The sequence below is a fragment of the Gasterosteus aculeatus genome, chromosome 20 (assembly GCF_964276395.1).
Source record: "Gasterosteus aculeatus chromosome 20, fGasAcu3.hap1.1, whole genome shotgun sequence".
Lineage (NCBI taxonomy): Eukaryota > Metazoa > Chordata > Actinopteri > Perciformes > Gasterosteidae > Gasterosteus > Gasterosteus aculeatus.
Window position 1 is genome coordinate 16726215 of NC_135707.1, and position 20536 is coordinate 16746750.

A 20536-nucleotide genomic window follows, 5' to 3' on the forward strand; every position below is an offset into this window, starting at 1 on the left:
AACAGTTCGCTCAAGTGCTGGTCCGACATGAAGCCAGTTCCTCCACTTTGCAAAAACTTAAACACTGTACACCAAACATTTATTTTGCAGATTATACACTTGATGCACCATCAGCCAGCTCATTTGGAATCAACATTTCAGGTCGACAGTTGAGCAGACGGATCCGTAGTGTGTGAAGCTGTTTAGACACGCTGAGACAAACGTGGCGATATTTATCCCTGACGGAGCCCTTGTTTATCTTGAGGATTTTCTTCATTTCACAACGCGCTGCCGGGTCCAGACATGTGCCAGGAGGGCGGATACGAAACATGTTTTGTTGAGGTTGAATGTTGCATATATTAGTCCGATGTACACATAGACAAAAAAAAGATTCAATAAATTCAAGTATAGTGTGTTTGACGTATCCCATGCAAAATGTATTAAATTACAGGGGGGGGGGGGATTTCTCTTGTGCTTTTTTTTCTGTGAACACAAACATTGTCATGCGAACAAATGCTTGCAATGATTTCATTCGATAAGAATGAAGCGGGGAGGGAAGACATGCCTTGGAGTGTTTGCATGTTGAAAGAATGAGAGACTCACATATCCCGCAGGGTCAGAAGGTTAAATCAACACACTGTGGGACGAGGTTAACACACTAATCCTCTTTGCAGGAGAAGAAAGGGGGTTTTGTTGAAGTGCAATGATGACGCCTCCGCGGCTCATTCTGCCGACAGCCATGCAGCACTTTGACTTTCTCTGGCATTCGCTCTGTCTCATGTTCAATGTTGCGTGTCTAGTTGCGTTTGATGAATGCTGACCTGCCGGCTTCACAGCTTCTTTTTGGTTTCATCTTGCTGCCATTCTTGGTTCAGAGGCAGGCCGTGCTTTCTAAAACCATTATATATATTTTAAAAAGACACTAATGTTCATGCATTAAAGAAAAACACACATGCACACTGTAAACGTATCACAGGAGGCAGGAGTAGACCCAAGCGCAGATTTAATCAACAAAAGGTAAGAAGGAGTAGGCTTAGTCGTATCCAGTAAACAGGCAGGAGGTCAGAATCCAGGAGCAGGTAGATAGGCGGATCAGGCAGGACGCAACGAGGACAAGGAGTCTTCAACAAGAGGCCAAACAGGAGATCAGAATAATGCTCAGAATGTGATGGTGAACTACACAAGACTGTGCAAGGAACACAAAGGAATCAGGGGTATTCATACAGACCAGCTTGGTGGGTAACCAGACACAGGTGTGCAGGGATAAGTGGGCGTGCACAACAGATAGGAAGACACAATACGGAACAAACCAACTAGACCGTAAACAGGGGGGGGAATTTGGGGTCCAGATTTGAAGGCCTCGGTACTCTGGGGAAGAGGAGCGCTGGATTGTGACACACACACACACACACACACACACACACACACGCACACAAGAACGTATTGTTTAACACCAGGAATGGAAGTAACTAATTAACTAGTTGTTTTGAGCTGTGATTTTCACAATTTGTACAATTTAACTCACTTACGTTGCTTATCATGTATCAAAATAAATGTACACCGCTGCATTTCAAGTAGCATCAAGAATAAAGGTGAATTAAAAGTTATATACAAGAGTCCTGATAAACAAAAGAAAGGAGATCAATCAGCAGCAGCAGCAGAGGAGGAGCTGCAGGTGGGACTGCGGTCGTAGGGGGGCGGAGCTCCAGAGAGCGGACGCCAATATTGATACGCACAAATGTGTGTGCTCTCGAGCCGAATTCTCAGAACCAGTGTTTCGCCTCACGCACAGTGAAATCAAATAAAGGGGAGTTGCTGCTCTTAGCATTATGCACCGTATCTTAATTTATCTTGATGAATTATTGAATTAACAGCTACACCCAAGATACGTTTGTGACCTGTGCAGCCCGGCTAACATGCTGAATGCTAACAGGCTCCTGGATCCTCCAGCAGTAACTTCCTTGCTCACTGAAGACGTTCACCTTTGTTGAAGTATGGAGCCTCAGCTCAAACCGTTTTAGAAATTGAGAAGCGCAGTGGGACCAGAGAATGCACTGGTTGCACTGGGACAGAAACGCTGTGTGGACTGGGTATACTGGGACACACAGGCCAAGCGGACTGAATCTAATGGTTTGAGGATGAACGTTGAACCTGGAATCTTCTTTTCTTTTTTTCCACTTGTCACTTGAGTTTTTACCGGTTAATTCCAGTGAGATGAAACTGAGGAAGGCAGTAATCTTTTGTATATTTATAGTTGACAAACTGCACAGTTTCCATTAAAATAAAAACAACACAATACAAATACCAGAGTACAGTAATTTTACACAACGTGCATTGATAAGAATCTAAACTCTCAAATCAACACCTTATGCGCATGCCTCAGGATATGTTCTGGGATTCCTCGACTCGTCCGGGTCTGTGATGATACATCTTGTGGTACACTCGGGTCAACCCAGCTTTCTCTAATAATGCACGACGGAAAAGTTGCAGCTCAAAGCTCTCTCTTTCTCCTCCTCCCCAAATATCTGTGGGCTCAAACAGTGGGTCATTATGAGCAATGATCAGTGAAAGGGCCCATTGATTTGAGGTGCTGGGGGAAGGTCATGTATGGACTTGTAGGAAAACGAGAGAGAGAGAGAGCTAAGAATCAATCATGTATGTATGTATGTATGTATGTTTGTATGGCAGCAGGCTTGGAAGTGCAACGTCCCTCAGGAGCCCCTCCACCCATTTCCTCCCATGGTACTGAAGGCGCTCAGCGGGGGCGACGCCTCTCAGCTTTTTTGGGTGTTGTGTTCAGGGCCCAAACAACAACAGTTACAAGCTCGTAAAAGTACCCGAAAGGTGGAAATGTGCTTCTTGTTCAGATTTTCCTTTTGCCAATGATCAAACTTGTGTCTATGCTCCACCACTTCGTAAAACTGGAATGGCTTTTGGAAACATGGGGGAGTTGTGGAATGCTTATTCCGTCGGTCTATGAACCCACTGCGGAAACACACCACAGTTTATTGGTCAAAAGGCTGTGATGATGAAAGAGGCCAAAGGGTCGAAAGGCTGTAAAAGCCTGAAACAGGTGAGCACGCCTACATACATGCGAGACGGACTGTTTCACCTCAAGCTCTTGTGTTACTTTTAACTTTGACCGTTGTGCCTTTTCACCCATCCGCTCTGTTTGTTACATTCAAAATCCACAGTCCCTGCCACAACTCTTTCAACCATTGAACCATGTGGCCATGTCCATTGTTATCTCAACGCTAAAAGATGTTGCACAGTAGTAGCTCACTCATTTAATGTATAGTACGGGAAAAACATAACCCTGGCTTCTTCAAAATTATGTTGCCCTTTTGTGGTATTTATGAAACTGCTTATAAAGATTGGTTGATTTTGAAAAAATAAAAAAGTGCCTTTTTAATGGGCTTGCAAGATGTCTGTGCACAACATAACTTAACTTGTGATGTATATCAGCAAATATTCATAATGCTCAAGATGCTCTCATTTCAACATACATGAAACAGTCAGTATTGATCATCTAAAATTGTAGAAAAAAATCTAGAGTGAAATCAACAATCTCCCCAAAGCGCTTGGATGTCCAAGTACAATATAAAATAAATGACACCAAGTTCAGATTTAATTTGTTGACTGTACTTGTTCCATTGAGCAGGAGTCCCCGTACAATCCTCCAGGACCCACCTTTCTCAAACCTTCACATCCACTGTCCTCCCTATAGTTCATACAGGCGACTGCCAAAGCAATCAGAAGGTAGTTTCCCCCTCTGTGGCTGTAATTACATTTAACGACCAGGTTTGTAAATCCTTCGCCGTCGTCTTCGGTGCAGGAAGTGGGGCCAGGTGTTGCTCACAGCAGAATAACTGAAGGTGAGAGGGAAAACTATGGGTTTGTGGGTGATTTTTATTCTCAGTAATTGTATTACTGAGTATTGGTCTTTGTATACCTCCGCCCCTTCCTGGCCACAAAAAGCCCCAAAGGAATAAACAAGAGTCAAAACACAGACAAGGAATGAAGGCTGTGTACGATGCAGACCGCATAGATCATGGTCATAAGTAAAGGCACTTCCTCAGCCACGAATGTTTGTGTATGTCTGTGTGTGAGTCAGTACCATGCTTGTCATTAAGGGGCAATAACAATAGATTTATGTCTATAAAACATCTGGTTCAACTGGGCCATGAAGGCTTGATGAGGGAGGTGATGAAATCAAATCAAACGCAGCCCTTTATGTCCGTAACACGTCCGTTTCCCACATTCATTTTTAAAATCCCCATTATTCTGTTAATATTAACTAGTTATCATGTCATTACATCACCAGTAATAGTTATATGCTTATCAACTACAGATCACCAAGACAGGGTCCAGGGTTGGAAGAACTCTACTTTTACTTTGGTAAAACTAGCGGTACCACCAGAATAAGATGCATGCATTACAAATTGTACTCAAGTAAAAGTACTAAAGTATTAGCATATTATTCTTTTTTTCTGAACAAGTAGAAGCAAAATTCATCAATGTTGAACCACTTTGCTTATTGTGTGTATTCCCTTTCTTAGAAACTGGTGAGACTTTCAGTCATTGGAGAATAATGGTTTCATACTGCCTCATTCTTCTCTAAAGGAAATACCTCCCAAAACTGCAGCCAGATGGACGCGGTACGTCGACTCTGCACAAACTGTACAGTTGTACTCTACACAACAGGAGTGAAAAACGAAGATAAAGAAAAAAGGAATCCTTGCACATGGGACAGGGGTTGATTTTGATTACTTCATATACTGCTGGACAGATAATAAATGTCACCCTGGTGATTATTTAAGTCTTATCTTAAACCATGGCAGCACATCAGAATGTCCTGGTTGGGCCATAGTGAGCGTGCTATCATGCTGACGCTAGCATTTCGCTCTAAGTGTTGCTGTATCAGCACAGCCCCTCTTATGGCTGAAGGCTCTCAGTCTGTTTTAATGTTTGTCTCTTTCTCAATTTGTGGTCAAACTGCCTGAACTGTTGCAACCTATGTAGGCGTTTCAAATGTGATAGCTCAAGGGAAAGTAATGTGTGGGGGAAGAAATGATCATAAATGTGTGGAGCGTTTTTTTTCCGTTTGGTTTGCCTGCAGTGGTGTATATCTGGTTCATGAAAGCCTTTAGCGGAGCTCCTGTAACGTGTCTGTGCCCAGGGCTGCCACTGATTAACAGATCCTGTATGAGACGTATCACATCTGTGGGTTTTTGCCTTTGAATAATAAACATATTTAGAATCGGATCAATCAAAGCTTCCAGCTGTTCCATTACTGTATTAAGCCTTCGATGTGGGACGATTGCGCTTCCAAAACTTTCCCAGCATTCCTCATGCCCTCCTACTGCTAACTGGCGTCCTGCCTCAACCCTCAAAAACATAACTTCCTGCTACGGAAACAGATGCCGTTTGTCCTCCTGATTGATCATTCAACCACAGACTGAAAGCCTGACAAACAAAGCGATCAGGAATTGATCTTTGGCTTAATTCAGTCATCGATATCAAACGTTGACACAAAAAATGCAACTGCTGCCAGTGACAACCAATTTACAAGGTTATCTAAAATTTGAATCCAGAGGTTTTGGTGGCTACCCTACCACTGTATTCCAATAATTAATAGAATTGGATGAGGCAAATGATCTCAGTTCTTGGGTTTACACAACTTGGCGTGATCGGTGGGTTTGGCAGCAGCAGTCCAGTGTTGACTCAGAGGACAAACGGTCAATGAGTCTATTGCCAAACGGAGCCAACAGAAACCCAACGTGACCCCATGTGAAACTGAGCAGCCTGTTGATATTTATTTGTTGGTGGCCTTTGTTTCTTACTCCTGCAGACATGATCCTAAATGAACTGGAGACAGTGTTGGTTTTCGTGGCGGCTGAAATAGGAGAATAGGAGAAAGGCCAAAGGGTTCTCAGTCTGCTGTACCTGCTACTTTGTATGTTCAACAGAGAACGGATGAGTCTGTGAGGGAGGGGACATTATCAATCTCTCCTCTAGACCACATTTGCACACAGCCACAATATGGCATGATTTATGGGAGGAGTGTTGTCTCAATGCAACAGGTTCAGACACTTTCCCACGACTTCAGGTAACTTTATCCACATATAACTTATCCTTTCCGCTCTGCAGACGGAGACGTTATCAGTCCAAATGTCTTCACAGGTTTGGCCCGAGACCAACCTTGAAATAGAAATTAGTCTTCAGATGTGTACGGTTCAGGGAACGGACTCACTTTATCTCAGTGACACACAGTGGCCACAAGAATGTGGGAGGGCTGAAGCTTGTATTTGTCCCTTCGGATGCCCGTAAGTCTGTAGGGACAACAATATGTAAATCAGCTTGGTACGAGGCAAGGCGGCGGTGAGTGTGGAGCAGTCACCCCATCCACAGGAGGTATGTGGGCTGAGGGTTGAACAACCTGTATTTCGCTCCCAGACTACCATTCAGGGGCATTTTTTCACTATCAAGGTATCAGCTGCCAGATGTTGCATAACCTGAAACAGTGTGAAGGCTGAAGTTTGACCTTGGCCTCAGACCTGTCACATCCCTCAGACACACAATGTAAAATCATCTCAGAATCAGAAACAGCTTTATGCTCATGCATACAGGTTACATCTGCTCTACAGTACATACAACAACAAGAACATACAAAAAGTCAATAATAAAAGGCAATATACATAAGAATAAAAACACCAGAAAAACAAAAAAACAGGCCTTTTCCTGACCTCGGAGGTGGACAAATTTGGGATGGAGGGCAGGCTGGAGCTAATGATTCTCTCTGCAGACCTGATGATCCGTGGTAATCTGTTTCTGTCCTCTTTACTGGCCGATCCAAACCACACAGTGATGGAAGAACAGAGAACAGGCTGGATGATGGCAGAGTAGAACAGGACCAGCAGCTTCTGAGGAAGGTTCAACTTATTGAGCTGGAGCAGGAAGTACAACCTCTGCTGGGCTTTTTCCCTGATGGTGTCGATGTTGGAGGTCCATTTCAGGTCCCGGGAGATCCCAGAAACTGAAGGTCTCCACAGCCGGCACAGAATCATTGAGTGTGGTGATGGGGGCCAGTGTTTTGGGAGGGTCATCTTGAAGTCCACTGTCATCTTTACAGTTTTGAGCTTGTTCGGCTCCAGGTTGTTATGACCACACCAGAGGACCAGCTGGTCAACTTCCCGTCTGTACGCAGACTCGTGACCGTCATTTGATGAGGAGCTTCATGAGGTCGACCGATGGGTCCTCTGAGGTGCAGTTGTTTGTGTAGAGGGAGAAGAACATTGGGGGGAACACACATCTCTGGAGGTGATTTTTCCCAGACTCACCTCCCCTGTCTGTCAGGAAGTTAGTAATCGACTGTCAGGTGGAGGCTGGCACAGTGAGCCCGGAGAGTTCGCCTTCATTAACCCCCGGGATGGGGTGTTAAAGTGGGCTAATCGAACCTGCAGTGAAAAACACTTGGTCAGCTCTGTTGGTTCTCTATGGAGGCGAGGGATGATCGTCCGTAGTTCGTGGTGCTTGTCTACAGTACAATTGCCAGGAATGAACCCAATAAAACCTATTCTACAATATTGTTTAAAACAATATGGCTAGTATTTCATATTTAATCTTTTTTTAATATATACTTTTTTATATGTATTTTTATTCTTCATATTGTAGCGTGCCTTAAGTTCATGAATGTATATGTACAATATATATGTATTGGATATATATATATATATATACATATATATTTATTTTTTATTTTATTCTTAACTTTTCTATTAAGTAAAGATGAAATATGTAGCAAAACCGTTTTAAACAATATTGTAGTTGGAGTTTTATTGGGTTCATTCCTGGCTGTACTGTATGGAGGCAGGTAGGAAGACCGTCGGAGATTTATTGGACGGATTAAAATGCGCCTGACTGAAAAGGAGACTGCGGTTGTTCTTGAATTACCGTGAGTGAGTACAAAAGCAAAGGGTGCGAGCGGGACTCGGGATCAGATCTGCGCGTCCACTTGTTGTGTTTGCGTCGTTTCGCCGTCGCTCCATTTAAAGAGACAACAGCATGGCGCGCGCCGCTCTGGTCAGGCGCGAGTCAGTGGAAACCGAGATGCACAAGTCCGAAGACAAAGGCAGAACCTTCGTTTACACCAAGAAGAGGGGCTACGACGTCACCCGAAACCCTCTCTTGAACAAGGTCAGTGTGACGCTCCGTCGTGTGAGTTTTCGGGCTGAACTTGCATTGAGCTGCTGCCTCCACGTGCCGTGGGAAATGTCAGACGCGGCGACGACCCCCCTCGAAGTGCTTTTAGAAAACGACGTCATGAGATTCGGCTAACTATTAGTTTGGTAAAAGTTTAGTGGTTAGTCACTGCGGTGATCATGCTAAAGATGACACATGTCTCACGAATATTTCACTTTCTGTACAATTTGTAAAGTTTTTATCTCCTTCACCACAAAACCGGCAGCCATCGTTGTAGTCCGTAAGTATGTAACAGATATTTAAGTTGAGACCGCCGTTAATTACGCTCCAGAAGCCAGTGAGCGAAACATTGGCCGGGAGGTTTAGGTATTCGCTTTACACGTGGTTATATTTAGATTTAAAGAGACCGGTTGCGGTGTGGAAGATCAACATGAGAATCCGGCCCCAACAAAGAACAGACTAAATGTCATTCAGCGTATGCCGTTACAAGCCACTGTGTGTGAGTTTAGGGCAAACGCTTTAAGATTAAAGGTTTATTTCACTTTCTCCCTTTAAAATGAGGAACAGAGTATGAAGTTTCTTAACAATGCAACAAATAATGCTGAGTAGCTTCCTCGTGGAGCATGAGATAAGCGGAAGCCTGTGGGCTGCTGAGGTTTCCTACATGATTCATGTGACCAGCGCTCTGCTTTTCAATAGGTCTCACGTGTATATACATTTTTGTTTCACCTAGCTAAACAATAAAAAGCTCCTGGCATTTCCAGTGTTTTCTCTTTGTATGGGCCTCACGGGTCAAACTGTGGTGGCGGCGTCTCTGTCCATGGTGCTGACTGACCGTCCCAACAACTGGCTGAAATGGGGGTGCCGCTCTTATCTTGTACACGAGCCGGGTCTGACTGCTCCTCATCAAAGTCAGACTCATTTTTAGAACACTTGAACTTTCTATTTCTTCCCTTTGGATTGTTTTTCTCCGTGTGCTCTCAGAGGCCACATGTGTCTCCCCCTCGGCAGCTACAGGAGAACTCTGGGCCCCATCGACGTCTTTATCTTTAATCTACTCTGGTTTGTTTCACTGTGACTTTGCAGCTACAATATTCCTGCATATCTCAAGCTTCCAAGCTGCTCCGCTGCGATAAAGGTCCTCGTCGGTGTTCCACAGTTGGGTGGTGAGTGGATTAGTGAGACAGTGGATTTTAAACAGGCCAGTGTCTGTGCAGCGAGGAGTGGCGAGCTGGTGGCGGCACAGAGACGTGCTTGTTGAGCAAGTTAATGACTCCTCACCCGAGACCGCCACATGCTGCACATCGACCCTGTGCGTTGGTTTTCACGTGTGCGCATTGTGAGGTGGTGCGTGTGCACCAATTGCTTTATGAGTTACGGCAGCCTGTGCATTCAATCAGAGACACTAATGTCACTTTTTATTGTGAGAACGTTTTTTTTATTTTGTTTTTATGAACGTGTAAAGTGAAGACATGAAACAAGTAATCTGGGAGGAATTTCCTAAAACAACGTAGACTGTTGTTGTGGAAATAATGAGATGTCACCTAAGAGGAAGTCTTTTATGTTTACATTGACGCACAAAGACGGAAGGAGTTCTGTTCTTGTAGCATAACAAAAAGCAACATTGTCTTTTTAACACAAGGTAATGGATCATGGGAAACAGAACCCTAATCAGGAGACACACGAGCACTAGGATTTATTACGTAATGACACATCCTGAACAACCCGATGATTACCAGCAGCAAGAGTTTTCCCCTTCATCATCATGTGGAAACAAAGTGCCGGTTTTCAATACTTTTCTAGCTGCTCATATTTCTGTTTGTGGACAGATTTTGTTCATGTGACAGTGCAGTAGCTGAATTTACCAAGTGTATAGTTGAGATCACAATGAAGTTGCGTGTGGTCACTTCACAACCCTTTCCAGATCTGCTGTCGATTTGATTATCTGAACTTGCAAGTCACCCGAAGAGAGATTGTGAAACAGATGATACCTAATACAATTTATTATTAGCAGTATTACTTAACAAATGTGTCGACACTATTTGTTCTTAAACGTCATTGATTAACTTGCCGTATTTGATTCTGTCTAGGGTGAATTTGTTCAGTTTACTGAACTGATTTCAAATAGTTTCCTATTTTAAAAAAACTCTGCAGGCCGATGTGGTGGTTGTTTGTTGCAGAGGTCAAACCGTGACCTACAGCTTCACCCCCTAAACCTGAACCAGTAAATTGTTTGTTTACGTCTCAATTTACCCTCTGGGGCCCTGAAGGGATCCAGTATACAAGCTCTTAAAAAGGGCCAGATAGGTTTACCTTAAACAGTGACCGGCCCGGCACTAGGGATGTTTTGCTTTATTTTGTGTTTTCTTTTTTTTTTTTTTAAAGGTCCGTTGAGAACGAGGCGTCAGACATTGAAATTCGGAGTCTACTGAAACCATAAAGATGTGTTTAAAGAGCAAATAGTGACGCAGAAAAATCATTTAACTCAGTTTTACGACCAAAACTCCCTCATCTGTTGTACTCCCTGTCCTGGGTTTTGCTCTTTCCTCTTTCTCTCTCTCTCTCCCCATTTCCTTCGTTTTTCTGTGAGCTGTGTTAAGAGTCAATGTTATGAGAGCCACAGTTCTTTGTTCCTCTGTTTAAAAGAAGGCTCAGCATGGCCAACTTTATGAGGGAGGAGAACTCCCTTTTTAATGTTTGCCATACTAAATGAGCTCACACTTTGTTACATCGTTCCGTAAAAATAAAAGTGGTAAATTGGGATTAAACTGTGCTTGAAACAACAACAATTTGAGGAGCCAGTATTTTTTATTTGGACAGGCTTGATATCTTGCTATAACGTTGATAGCACGAGCCCCTGGCCAGTGGAGACACCAAAACACAACTATTTCTACACGCCGAGCAGGAATTTAGCTGTTCTGGGCTGGTAGTTATAATCAACCCAAGCCCCTCATCACTTGGTTTAAGTGACCCCCAAACACAAGCTGGCTCAAACACACACACACACACACACACACACGGGTTTGAGTCATAGCAGGGCGGGGGGACGGCGGGGGGGGGGGGGGGGGGAGGGGGAGAAGGGTTTCCTGTGCAGCCAGGTGAACCGTCCACTGTAGGCCCTGTGCGTGAACCGGGGCGAGGAAATTGGAGGAGAAGCGAGGAAATGACTGCTAAGGAGAGTTAGTGGCCAGGCACAGGCGAGCCTCTGTGGCTCAGGCAGTGGCACATTGTTGCCCACCCGCCTCTCTGATTTCAGGGAGACCCTCAGGGACAAGGGATGTTTACCTCCCAGGGCCGGCCCACTTCACCCCTGACAGTAGCCGGTCACAGCTCAGCCTGCTAATTGATGCTGGGGACGCGGCGCTGAAAGCAGCCTGTCCTCACATCTGCAGGCCTGGATGCCCCCCTTTAATCCCACCCACTCCCACGCATATATGTTTATTCTACATGCTGATGCGGCTCACGCACGCGGCCTCGCCTTGCTCTGTGGCCCGACGCCCCCTCCCCCCTCTCTGGAGGCGGGGGCCGGATGTCATAGGTGTGTTTTTGCGCAATAAAGAGACGAAGTGGGCCGCTGGATCGCAGAAAGGGTCCTCTGTGGCGAGGAAGAGAAGTCCTCTGTCTCCCGGCTTGATCGCGCCTTAATGAGCCGCCTGTGTGAATCCCGGGCCCCTCAGGACGTCGCTCTGACGCTGGTTCCGCCTGCCGAGGCCTGCCAAAACAACAACAACAACAACAACCGGCTGCTTAAAAAATGCTCTCCGTGCCTAATCAGGGACGCTGTTTCACCTCAAATGCTGCCGGTGTGTCAGGCGGGCCAACAGATGCCCATTCACATGCTCGCTAGGTGAAGGTGACTGTAAAAAGTTCAGTCAGTCTTACAGGTTAAGGAGAAATGAGAACTGAGACGCAAGCGGGGAATAGAACCCGAGAGCTCGTGCCGAGGTGGAGCTGCGATTTAACGCACCATTTGCAACCACAAGCTCCGCATGTCAACCTGGCAAGATGGCGCATGAGATGAAAGGCTTTGAGTTAGATCCTCTGCTCTCGGCGAGCGCCGGACCACAGTGTGTCTGATTGGGCATCCAGGATGTGCTGGTATGCCGGATGGCACCGGTCCTGCTGACCTTCTGCAGCAACTGGAAGTAATTAGGCTCTCATTGGATTTAGTCGGATTTGGCCGCTTTATTTTCTCCTCCTCCGGTTTGCATTTTCTTCCACTTCTAGGCCGACGTGAAAAGAATTAGCAACAAAAGAAAATGGCTTCAAATATCCTCAGCTTTAATTCTAAAATGGAAATGTTTCGGTTTCGTTCGGGCTCTGAATCTCTTTTCCTTTGGTGTGTATCCTGCTTGGTTGGTTGCTACGGAGTTTTCTATGGGAATTGTAATGTGCTCCAGCCGGTCTTTGTTTCTAGCAAGGAAAAGGGTTTTATAATGCTGCACGCACGCCAACCAAATTCTCTCCGAATTGGTCAAAGGTGCCGGTGAGGGAAGAGCCGGATGACCCGACACCGACCTCGGCAGTCTGGAGCTTTGATTCCCGCTGAGTCACTGTGTCGCCGTGACACCAGGAGGATGTTTGTTTTCTGCCCAGTCAACACTTACAGCTTGATGCTGAGAATTAGTGCTGGTGAAGCATTACAGCAGTGCTTTGTTTATGCCGATAGCCGAGGTTCCCATGGAACTTGGTAGTCTCTCAGCCTTCTGGAGCCTATCCTTCATGAGATCAACACTTCAACACTAAGTCAAATGTTCTGATGGATTTGTGAAGAAATGAGCCCCAAATGATGGTAATTCTCTCTTGAGACGTTAAATAGTTTGACATTTAGGAAAAAAATATTTACGGCTGTTTGCTGTTCATCACAAACATTTTGGTCAAATTTAGGATCACAATGTATCACTTTTTCCCTTTGGAAACGACATGTTTCACAGTTTAAGTGCGCATTCAGGCAAAAGGACGAGGCTAGAGAGTATCTGGATTATCTTGTTTTCGTAATAAAAAAATTTGACTTGAAGCAGCGACTCAAGACTCACTCACTCAAGAAGTGATCGCACATAGCTCCCTCTAAACCAGCGGGGTTTTCTTTTGAATACTTTGAAGATATCACATACTTATCAAGAGACATTTTAGGCCAAAAATGTTAATTGTCCCATTACATTGTTTCAGAAGCCAAATTCATACAACATTCAAACATAATCCTCAACCTCCTCAAAAACAAAAAGCTGCCAAAGGAGGATGTGATGGTTGGAGCGATCCAGGTTTTCTGACTTGTCTTACTGGAACGCAACCAACCCCCAGCGTGACGTCATTCCCAACGCCTAATTCCAATTCAGAGGTAAATGGAATTCGGGGTAACCGTAACATTTCCAAAGGCCACTGCGCAGGGAATTCTGACGTCACTGCACTGTCTCCGGGTTGGGCAGAAAAAGTGAAAATAAACGTGTGTGTGTGTGTGTGTGTGTGTGTGTGTGTGTGTGTGTGTGTGTGTGTGTGTGTGTGTTACGGCGGCGGTTGTGTGAGGTTGAACTCGATGTTGGCAGCGAGATTAACAGCCTTCGTTTAACTGAGCGGTATAAATTGAACAAACCTTCCTCTGTTCAGTTTTGTCGCAGAGCAGCTGCACTTGTCTCTATGTGGACCACCAGAGCGCCGTGGAAATACTGTGTGTGTGTGTGAGTGAGTGAGTTGTCCCAGGTGTGGCCAGGTGTTCCAGTCTGACTGCGCACATTACCGGTGACCAGACATTCCTCTGATGGACTGGAGTGGATCGGCCAGACACAAAGAAAGTGCACCTTCGTTCCCCTTCAGTAACCATCCCGAACATGAGTATTACTCACACACGCACACAGGCCCAAGTAGACACAAACACACACTCTAACATCTTCATAAACCACTTTAAAGGGCCTAACCTGTTGCCCCATAAGTGCTTTTAGCAGTTTTTTCTTCAGAGCTGCCTCCAATAAACTGAGTGTAATATGATCACGCACACATTGATGTGAGGACAACGGAGGGCCATTAGCTTGTCCCAGACTGACAGACCGAGAGAGAGAAAGAGAGTAGGAGACAATCTGAGCCTCATCACCTTCATATGAAGCTCATCTCAAGCATCCAATGCTGCGCCCCCTCACCCCCCAGCCCACCTTCTACTCCACTCGTCAATGCGGCTTTTGTCTGTTATTTTAGAGCGAGGGTGGCGGAGGTCTCGTCGTGTCTTCATCAGCAAGAATTTTAAAAGTGGTATTCAGTTTCGTCGTCGTGCAACTGAGTGAATATATTCACGTGAGACAAATGCCCAGGGAGAAAGCCATCATTGCACTGATGCTGTGTTGATTGACAGGTTTTGTGTGCTGGATGTTACGATGACGGGATTTGCTTACGAGGGGGCCATGAAATAGATGGAAACACTTTGGTCAACTTTGACACGCTAATTTACCAACAGTGATGTTGGACACGAGTTATTTTCTTCTACATGTGTACTGTCTGGGTGCATATAGAGAAGAGGCTGCAGGTAGGTGGTCGATGACGTTATGGTGGACCTCCATTAGTGAAGTCACTGAGGTGAAAGGTGAGACTGGCACTACACACAAAACACTTCCCAAACACGGCCGCTGCTCTTCTTCCCGACCCAAAGGGGGCTGTAATTAACCTGTTTGTTGTTTTTGCGCCACACTGTGAAATGGGATTTTCTCTCTGTGGGACCAACAAGAGATCCATTTGAGATTACGACAGCTCGCTGTGCATGTACCAACATGTTGTTCATGACCTTGTAGCTCAAGGTCTTTGCTCTTTTTTGCGCATGCTTTGTGTGAAGGATTTACTTTTTTGTTGTTTTTTGCTCGAGAAAAAATAAACTGCACAAATGGCATTTCATGAGGAGCGAGTGTGAAGCACCTGTATAACGTTACACATGGCCGCGGAGGCCAAAACTGTCACTTGGACATGACCGATGAAAGCTGAAGCCCAAAGTGAATTGGCACTGAAGGCTTGGACGTTTTCCCGGCAACACTCAGGCTCCTAAGGGACCTGGACGGTGGAGCATGAAAGGGCTTCCTCAAGGGGATCGGCCTGCGTTTTGAAGAACCCTTGCATGTCCGCTCCCTCCGCCCACTCAAGGCTGCCCTCCCTGAGTCAACATCAGCTCGGTTTCCAAGGCTGCTTGACCAAAAAGCGCGTCTGTACATTCACGAGTTGACACCTTCTGATTTAAAGAGCCGCTGTACTTTCGTATTTGCTCGGGAGGAGGAATTTAAGATGCTCCTCAGAGCGCAGTGTTGCTGGTTAGGGATCAGAACAAGAGCTGTGCTGTCGTAGTAAAGCTTTATAATGGATTCTGATGAACCTTTTCTGGACTCTTTACTTGTGGTTATACCAACGACCTCAAGTTATTGTCACCATAGTTTTCTGCCTTATCCATTGAAAGCTAAAAATAAAAATAATAATGTCCAAATCACTGCTTATTTTTAAAAACCTGATGTCACACTGTAGTGTTTTTCTTTTTAAAGACCTGCAATTACACAAACACAGGGATAGGTCAAGCCGTTCAACATATTCAATTAATCTTAAACATCAGGTACACAGAGCTTCCCTTCTGCTTGCTCCTCTTTTTGAATTTTCTCAGTGCTTCTGTCTATCAGCACAGGGCAGAAATGCTGTTGAAAACACTACTTCTCCCTCTGTTATAATGTGTTTGGCCCTGCAAACAGAGTTCTGAGTGCCATAGTCCCAGGCCTGCTAATGACCAAAATCTGTCAAGGAATGAGAGCGCACATCCGCCGGGCCTCACGCGGCACATTGGTGGAGAGGCATTCATTGGGAAAAGCTTAGTCAGGCAGGAAGATCCTGAGAGACGGATCAAAGCTGACACGAGCTCTTTCTGTCCCTGCTGAGAGGAAGGGATGGATTTAAAGGGCTTTACTCGCAGGGCGATCCTCTCGGCTGCCATGGGCCTGATGGGTGGGGCATCTGGCATTTTTACGTGCGGAAAATGTGTGATTTAGACACAATAAGGCCATTTGGTATTTAATACCGTTAGAAGACAAACGTTGGCCTAAGTGAACGCTTTCATGGACAAAGAAATGACAGCGACCAGGCATCTAACTTCATATTCGTACTTCACAAGTCATTTACTCTCAAACATTCAGTCACACGTGACCTTCTGCTGAACTTACCGTTATCTTTTCTGCAGCAGGAGATTGAGCTACTGTATCAAAGTACAAGTCTGGACAATAATAAGTGCAAAAAATGATAAGCATACTAACATGGAGATAAATATTTATTGAACTCATTGACCTGTGTTTGAAGCGCTGTTTCTGTCTCGTTGTACAAATCATTAACAGGTTTTGTGTGACTTGCCATGTTTTATACCTTCCTGAACGTCTTCCTTTGTCTTTTTATGAAAGACGGACCAATAGCACGTGTAAAGATTGGACATGGACCATCAAGTTCAGCCTTCCTGTTGCAAACTACCAGTAACAGCCAACAGGCGATGTTTTTAACATCCCACATTCCAGTAAAGTAAAAAAAAAAAACGGGTTGCTTATGAGCAAGTATGCCCGAGGCCCGGAAAAAACTACCATGCACCCGAGTACGGGTCATAGGGAAAGACGCAAAATGTCAGAAGATCAGGGATGACAGCAGACGAACCGACAAGGAGACAAGAGACACACATGGTTTGAATACGCTGGGAATGTGCAGGTGATTGGACACGGGAAGAAACTATCAGGGACACGGCAGACAATCGCACTCAGACGAGAAAACACACCTGAGCAGGAAGTGAAGTAAAACACGAGGGGCAGGAAAATACAAAAAAAAAACAGTAGAATAAACCCAAACCGTGACAATACATGGTATTTTCACTCTTCTCTTGGGATGATCAGCCTCAGTTGTCTCGCACTGAATGACCCTCTTGTCTGGTGCTTCATACAGGTGCTCTAGTGTTTCTCCCCCAGGCGGGTTTATTGGGCTCAGTGTGCAGTCCCGTCTGTCACTGAACACTGACGGAGGAGAGATACAGGAGATAATGAGCAGTCTGATTGGATGTAAGTCCCTACAGCATACAGGGGAGTACAGTATGGTATTATGGAAGAGATGGAGATTAAAACCCCAGCGAAACCCTTGAGACCGTTACTTTACACGCATTAGCTAATCTGATGAATGATGTATGAACTTTGGGGAGTCCAGAGTGTTGACCAGGTCTCGGTGGCGACCGTCTTCTGCACGCAGACTGTACAGATCCCCCGTAAAGACGTCTATTTTAAATTGAAAAACCGCCGTTTCACACTTGCTAAGCGTTGAACTCAACGGAGAAATGAAAGTAGGTTTGACCTGAGACCTCAAGCAGTCTGTACCGCGAGACAAGCAAGCCATGCTATGGCTACAGCAAAAGAGACTTGTGTGCTTTTTCAGAATGACTCGTCATCTTTGTTGTTGTGAAGCACGTTCAGAAACGACAAGCACCACAAAAAGAACCAGATGAAAAGTCTGCTAAAAAACAAACGTCCAGAATTGGTTGGTTAGACGTAGAATAGTTTTGTTGGTAACAGAAATCTTAAGTGATTGTTTTTTTCAATCGTTAACAGCTTCCATTTATGCTGTAGAAGATGCTAAATGAATGATCGCATCAGGAATGTCACCTCTCACCCTTTCACCTGTCTTTATTGTTAACATTAAGTTGTTATAAGAGATTCACTGTGGCTATTTGTAATGGAATGTCTTTAGATGGAACTTCTCTTTTTTTGAATACAGCATAGTTACCTCGGGGGAACTCTGGAGAGTCTTAAGGTGCACCTCTGCACAGCAAGTGAACCAACTCTCTCCTTCACTGTCTCTGACACACACACACACACACACACACACACACACACACACACACACACACACACACACACGTGCGATCATGCAATCATGCATACACGCTAATGTATACCAGGCTGCACAGGGTTTTCTCAGTGCTACACCTGCAGCCAAAGCCCATAAAATGCCATTCAATCTCTTCGTCTTCACTGTTGCTGAGAACACGTGAAGTTGGCTGCTATTAAAAGGTTCTGCCGCTTCACTAGAAAAGCAGTTTTACTAGCTTGCCTTCAGGTGCAGCATTGTCTTGAGGACAAATGGGAAAAGGATGTGGTGTCAGAGGAGAGTTTTTGTAGGGAAACACCGTTGCACCTGTCATGTGTTGAACCCGGAAAGCAGTCAGAGGGCAGAGGCCACGAAGCGCTGGATTCTCTGGCATGTGAGTCGGGCAGCAAACGGGTCATTCTAAGGCCTCTTTGTTTGCTTTTATCTCTGGAAATGGGCACTGACATCTCTGACCTCCATTGTCACGTTGCTGTCTCCAGACTTTCCAACTGCTTCTCTCGGCGTCTTCCGAATGTTGAGAGGATCGCTTGGACCGTTTTGGATTTGCTTTGACTGAAATACATCCAAGCAAATCACTGTCGAAATGAGACTTTTCTTACATTCTAGTCGCACTGTGATCCGTGTCGGAGAATCTGTGAGCCTTTGACCTTGTTTTTGACTTCCGGTGGACATGTGCCAAGCATGTGCCTTCCACCGCCGAATAAGTGGATGTGCTTCACCCGGTTGGGCGACTGTGGGTGAGTGGGGAGCACGGTCGTCCTCCAATCAGAGGGTTGTCGGTTCGATCCCAGGCTCTGCCAACCCGCATGTCGGTGTGTCCTTGGGCAAGACACTTAACCCAACATTGCTCCTGTAGCTGCGACTACATTGTATGAATGTTAGTTACTGATGGGCAAGTGTCACTGTGTATGGTTCTCCTGTCATCACTGTATCCGTGTATGAATGGGTGAATGATGGCATGTAGTGTAAAGCGCTTTGAGTGGTCGGAAGACTAGAAAAGCGCCATACAAGTACAGTCCGTTTACCATTTGTGGTTTCAAATGAATCCCTGATTGAGCGGTTTCCAAAGCAGAGCCACGTATGATTCTGTTTGTCATCCATGTCTTAAGCATGAGCCGATATAAGACCAGCTGTGACTCTCATTTGTAGAGGCAGTGGGTCTGGATGAGGAGGTGATACGAATAGATCTAAAGCTGGTTGAAAGCACAGATGGAAATAGTGACAACTAGTATATTGACAGCCGAATTGATTGGTGAGGTCAGGTCGCAGCTGCAGGGCTCAGGTTACTGGTCTGCAAAAGTCACCTCAGGAAATGAGTTAACCTCCACTCACACCCGGGCTGCTGCTGCACTGTCAAACTGTGAATTCTTCTTCAGGAAGAGCTTCTACAAGGTTGTTATAGATGGCAAGTATCACAAATCAAATGCAACTCAATTAGTCAGTTTTATAAATTGTGTACATGCAATCAATGTTGAAGTGTCGACATGATGCACACAATCACTGTTGTTACAGTCATAGATTCCATGCAGTTTGGAATGTGGTCTCTGGTAAGAATCTAGATTATACTACAGTAAAATATTGTGAATCATCTCTCTCCGACGCCGTATGGATGTATTACTTGATTGATTTGCAATGGGAATTGACCTCAGGACCCCCCCCATTGTATGAGACCTGTCCCATCATCTATTGCAAACAAGAAATGTGGTCAGACTGTAGAGTTAAAGGGGTTGGGTCAAAAGGTCAGATTCCACAGCCGCTTGTGTGTTTAGCAGATCAAACGCAGAGAGCGAGCATGAACGCACACACACACACACGTGCAGGAGCATACTGACGTTTATGAATGCAATCGTTTAGACGAGCTGATCGAACCTGCTTCGCCAAAGGGCCAACAACAACATTTTTTAATTTTTTTTATACCTGAGTTTGGTGACTTTTTGCCCTGCAGTTTGGTTGGTTATTGTTTATATATTTCAACATTGTTCTCACTGATTTCAACTCTACTGCGTTAAGGACACTTGAGCTCTACCGGTGTTTCCCTCTGTTATGTGTGTGTTTATCCATGGTGGATATTTCATGACCTACAGTGTATAAAGGTCTGTGAATGTCTTTAACCAAACACCACTCGTCTCCACTGGGGTATCAGTGTTCCAAATCAAATTAGGTGTAATCTCTCATCGAATTAGAAAATTGTTTTCTTTGGATGAATTTTACACCGCTTTCGTGATGAAGACAAGCCGTTGTGATGACATGATTCTGATGTGACTGACGTGGATTGTGCACGTGCACAACAGAAACAAGTTCCACACAATCTCTCCTCGTGCAGCTTTGACTCACTCCTCTGCTTACAGCTCAAACCTCGCCACAGCATCTGCCTCTGAACGTGGCAGCACCACAGCTTTTCTTCCTGTCACTCCTCACCCCGCTGGATTGCTCATTTTTGGATTTAATGCTCTAATCCCAACTTCGGTGAGGAATCTCTCATTCCTCTTTCCCC

General features: G+C 45.1%; 1 protein-coding gene across 2 annotated transcripts in view; it reads left to right on the top strand.

Moving 5' to 3' along the window:
• The first annotated feature begins 7787 nt into the window (after positions 1-7787).
• Positions 7788-20536, top strand: part of me1 (malic enzyme 1, NADP(+)-dependent, cytosolic) — a 51091-nt gene continuing 38342 nt past the window's right edge. Inside the window, exon 1 of one of the 2 annotated variants that reach the window (XM_040166048.2) lies at positions 7788-8175. In XM_040166048.2, coding sequence (XP_040021982.2) covers positions 8044-8175 — 132 coding nt within the window. In that variant the 5' untranslated portion in view covers positions 7788-8043. Of the gene's footprint in view, positions 8176-8282; positions 8462-20536 lie in introns of those variants that run through there. The other variant, XM_078095441.1, reaches the window with a different exon arrangement.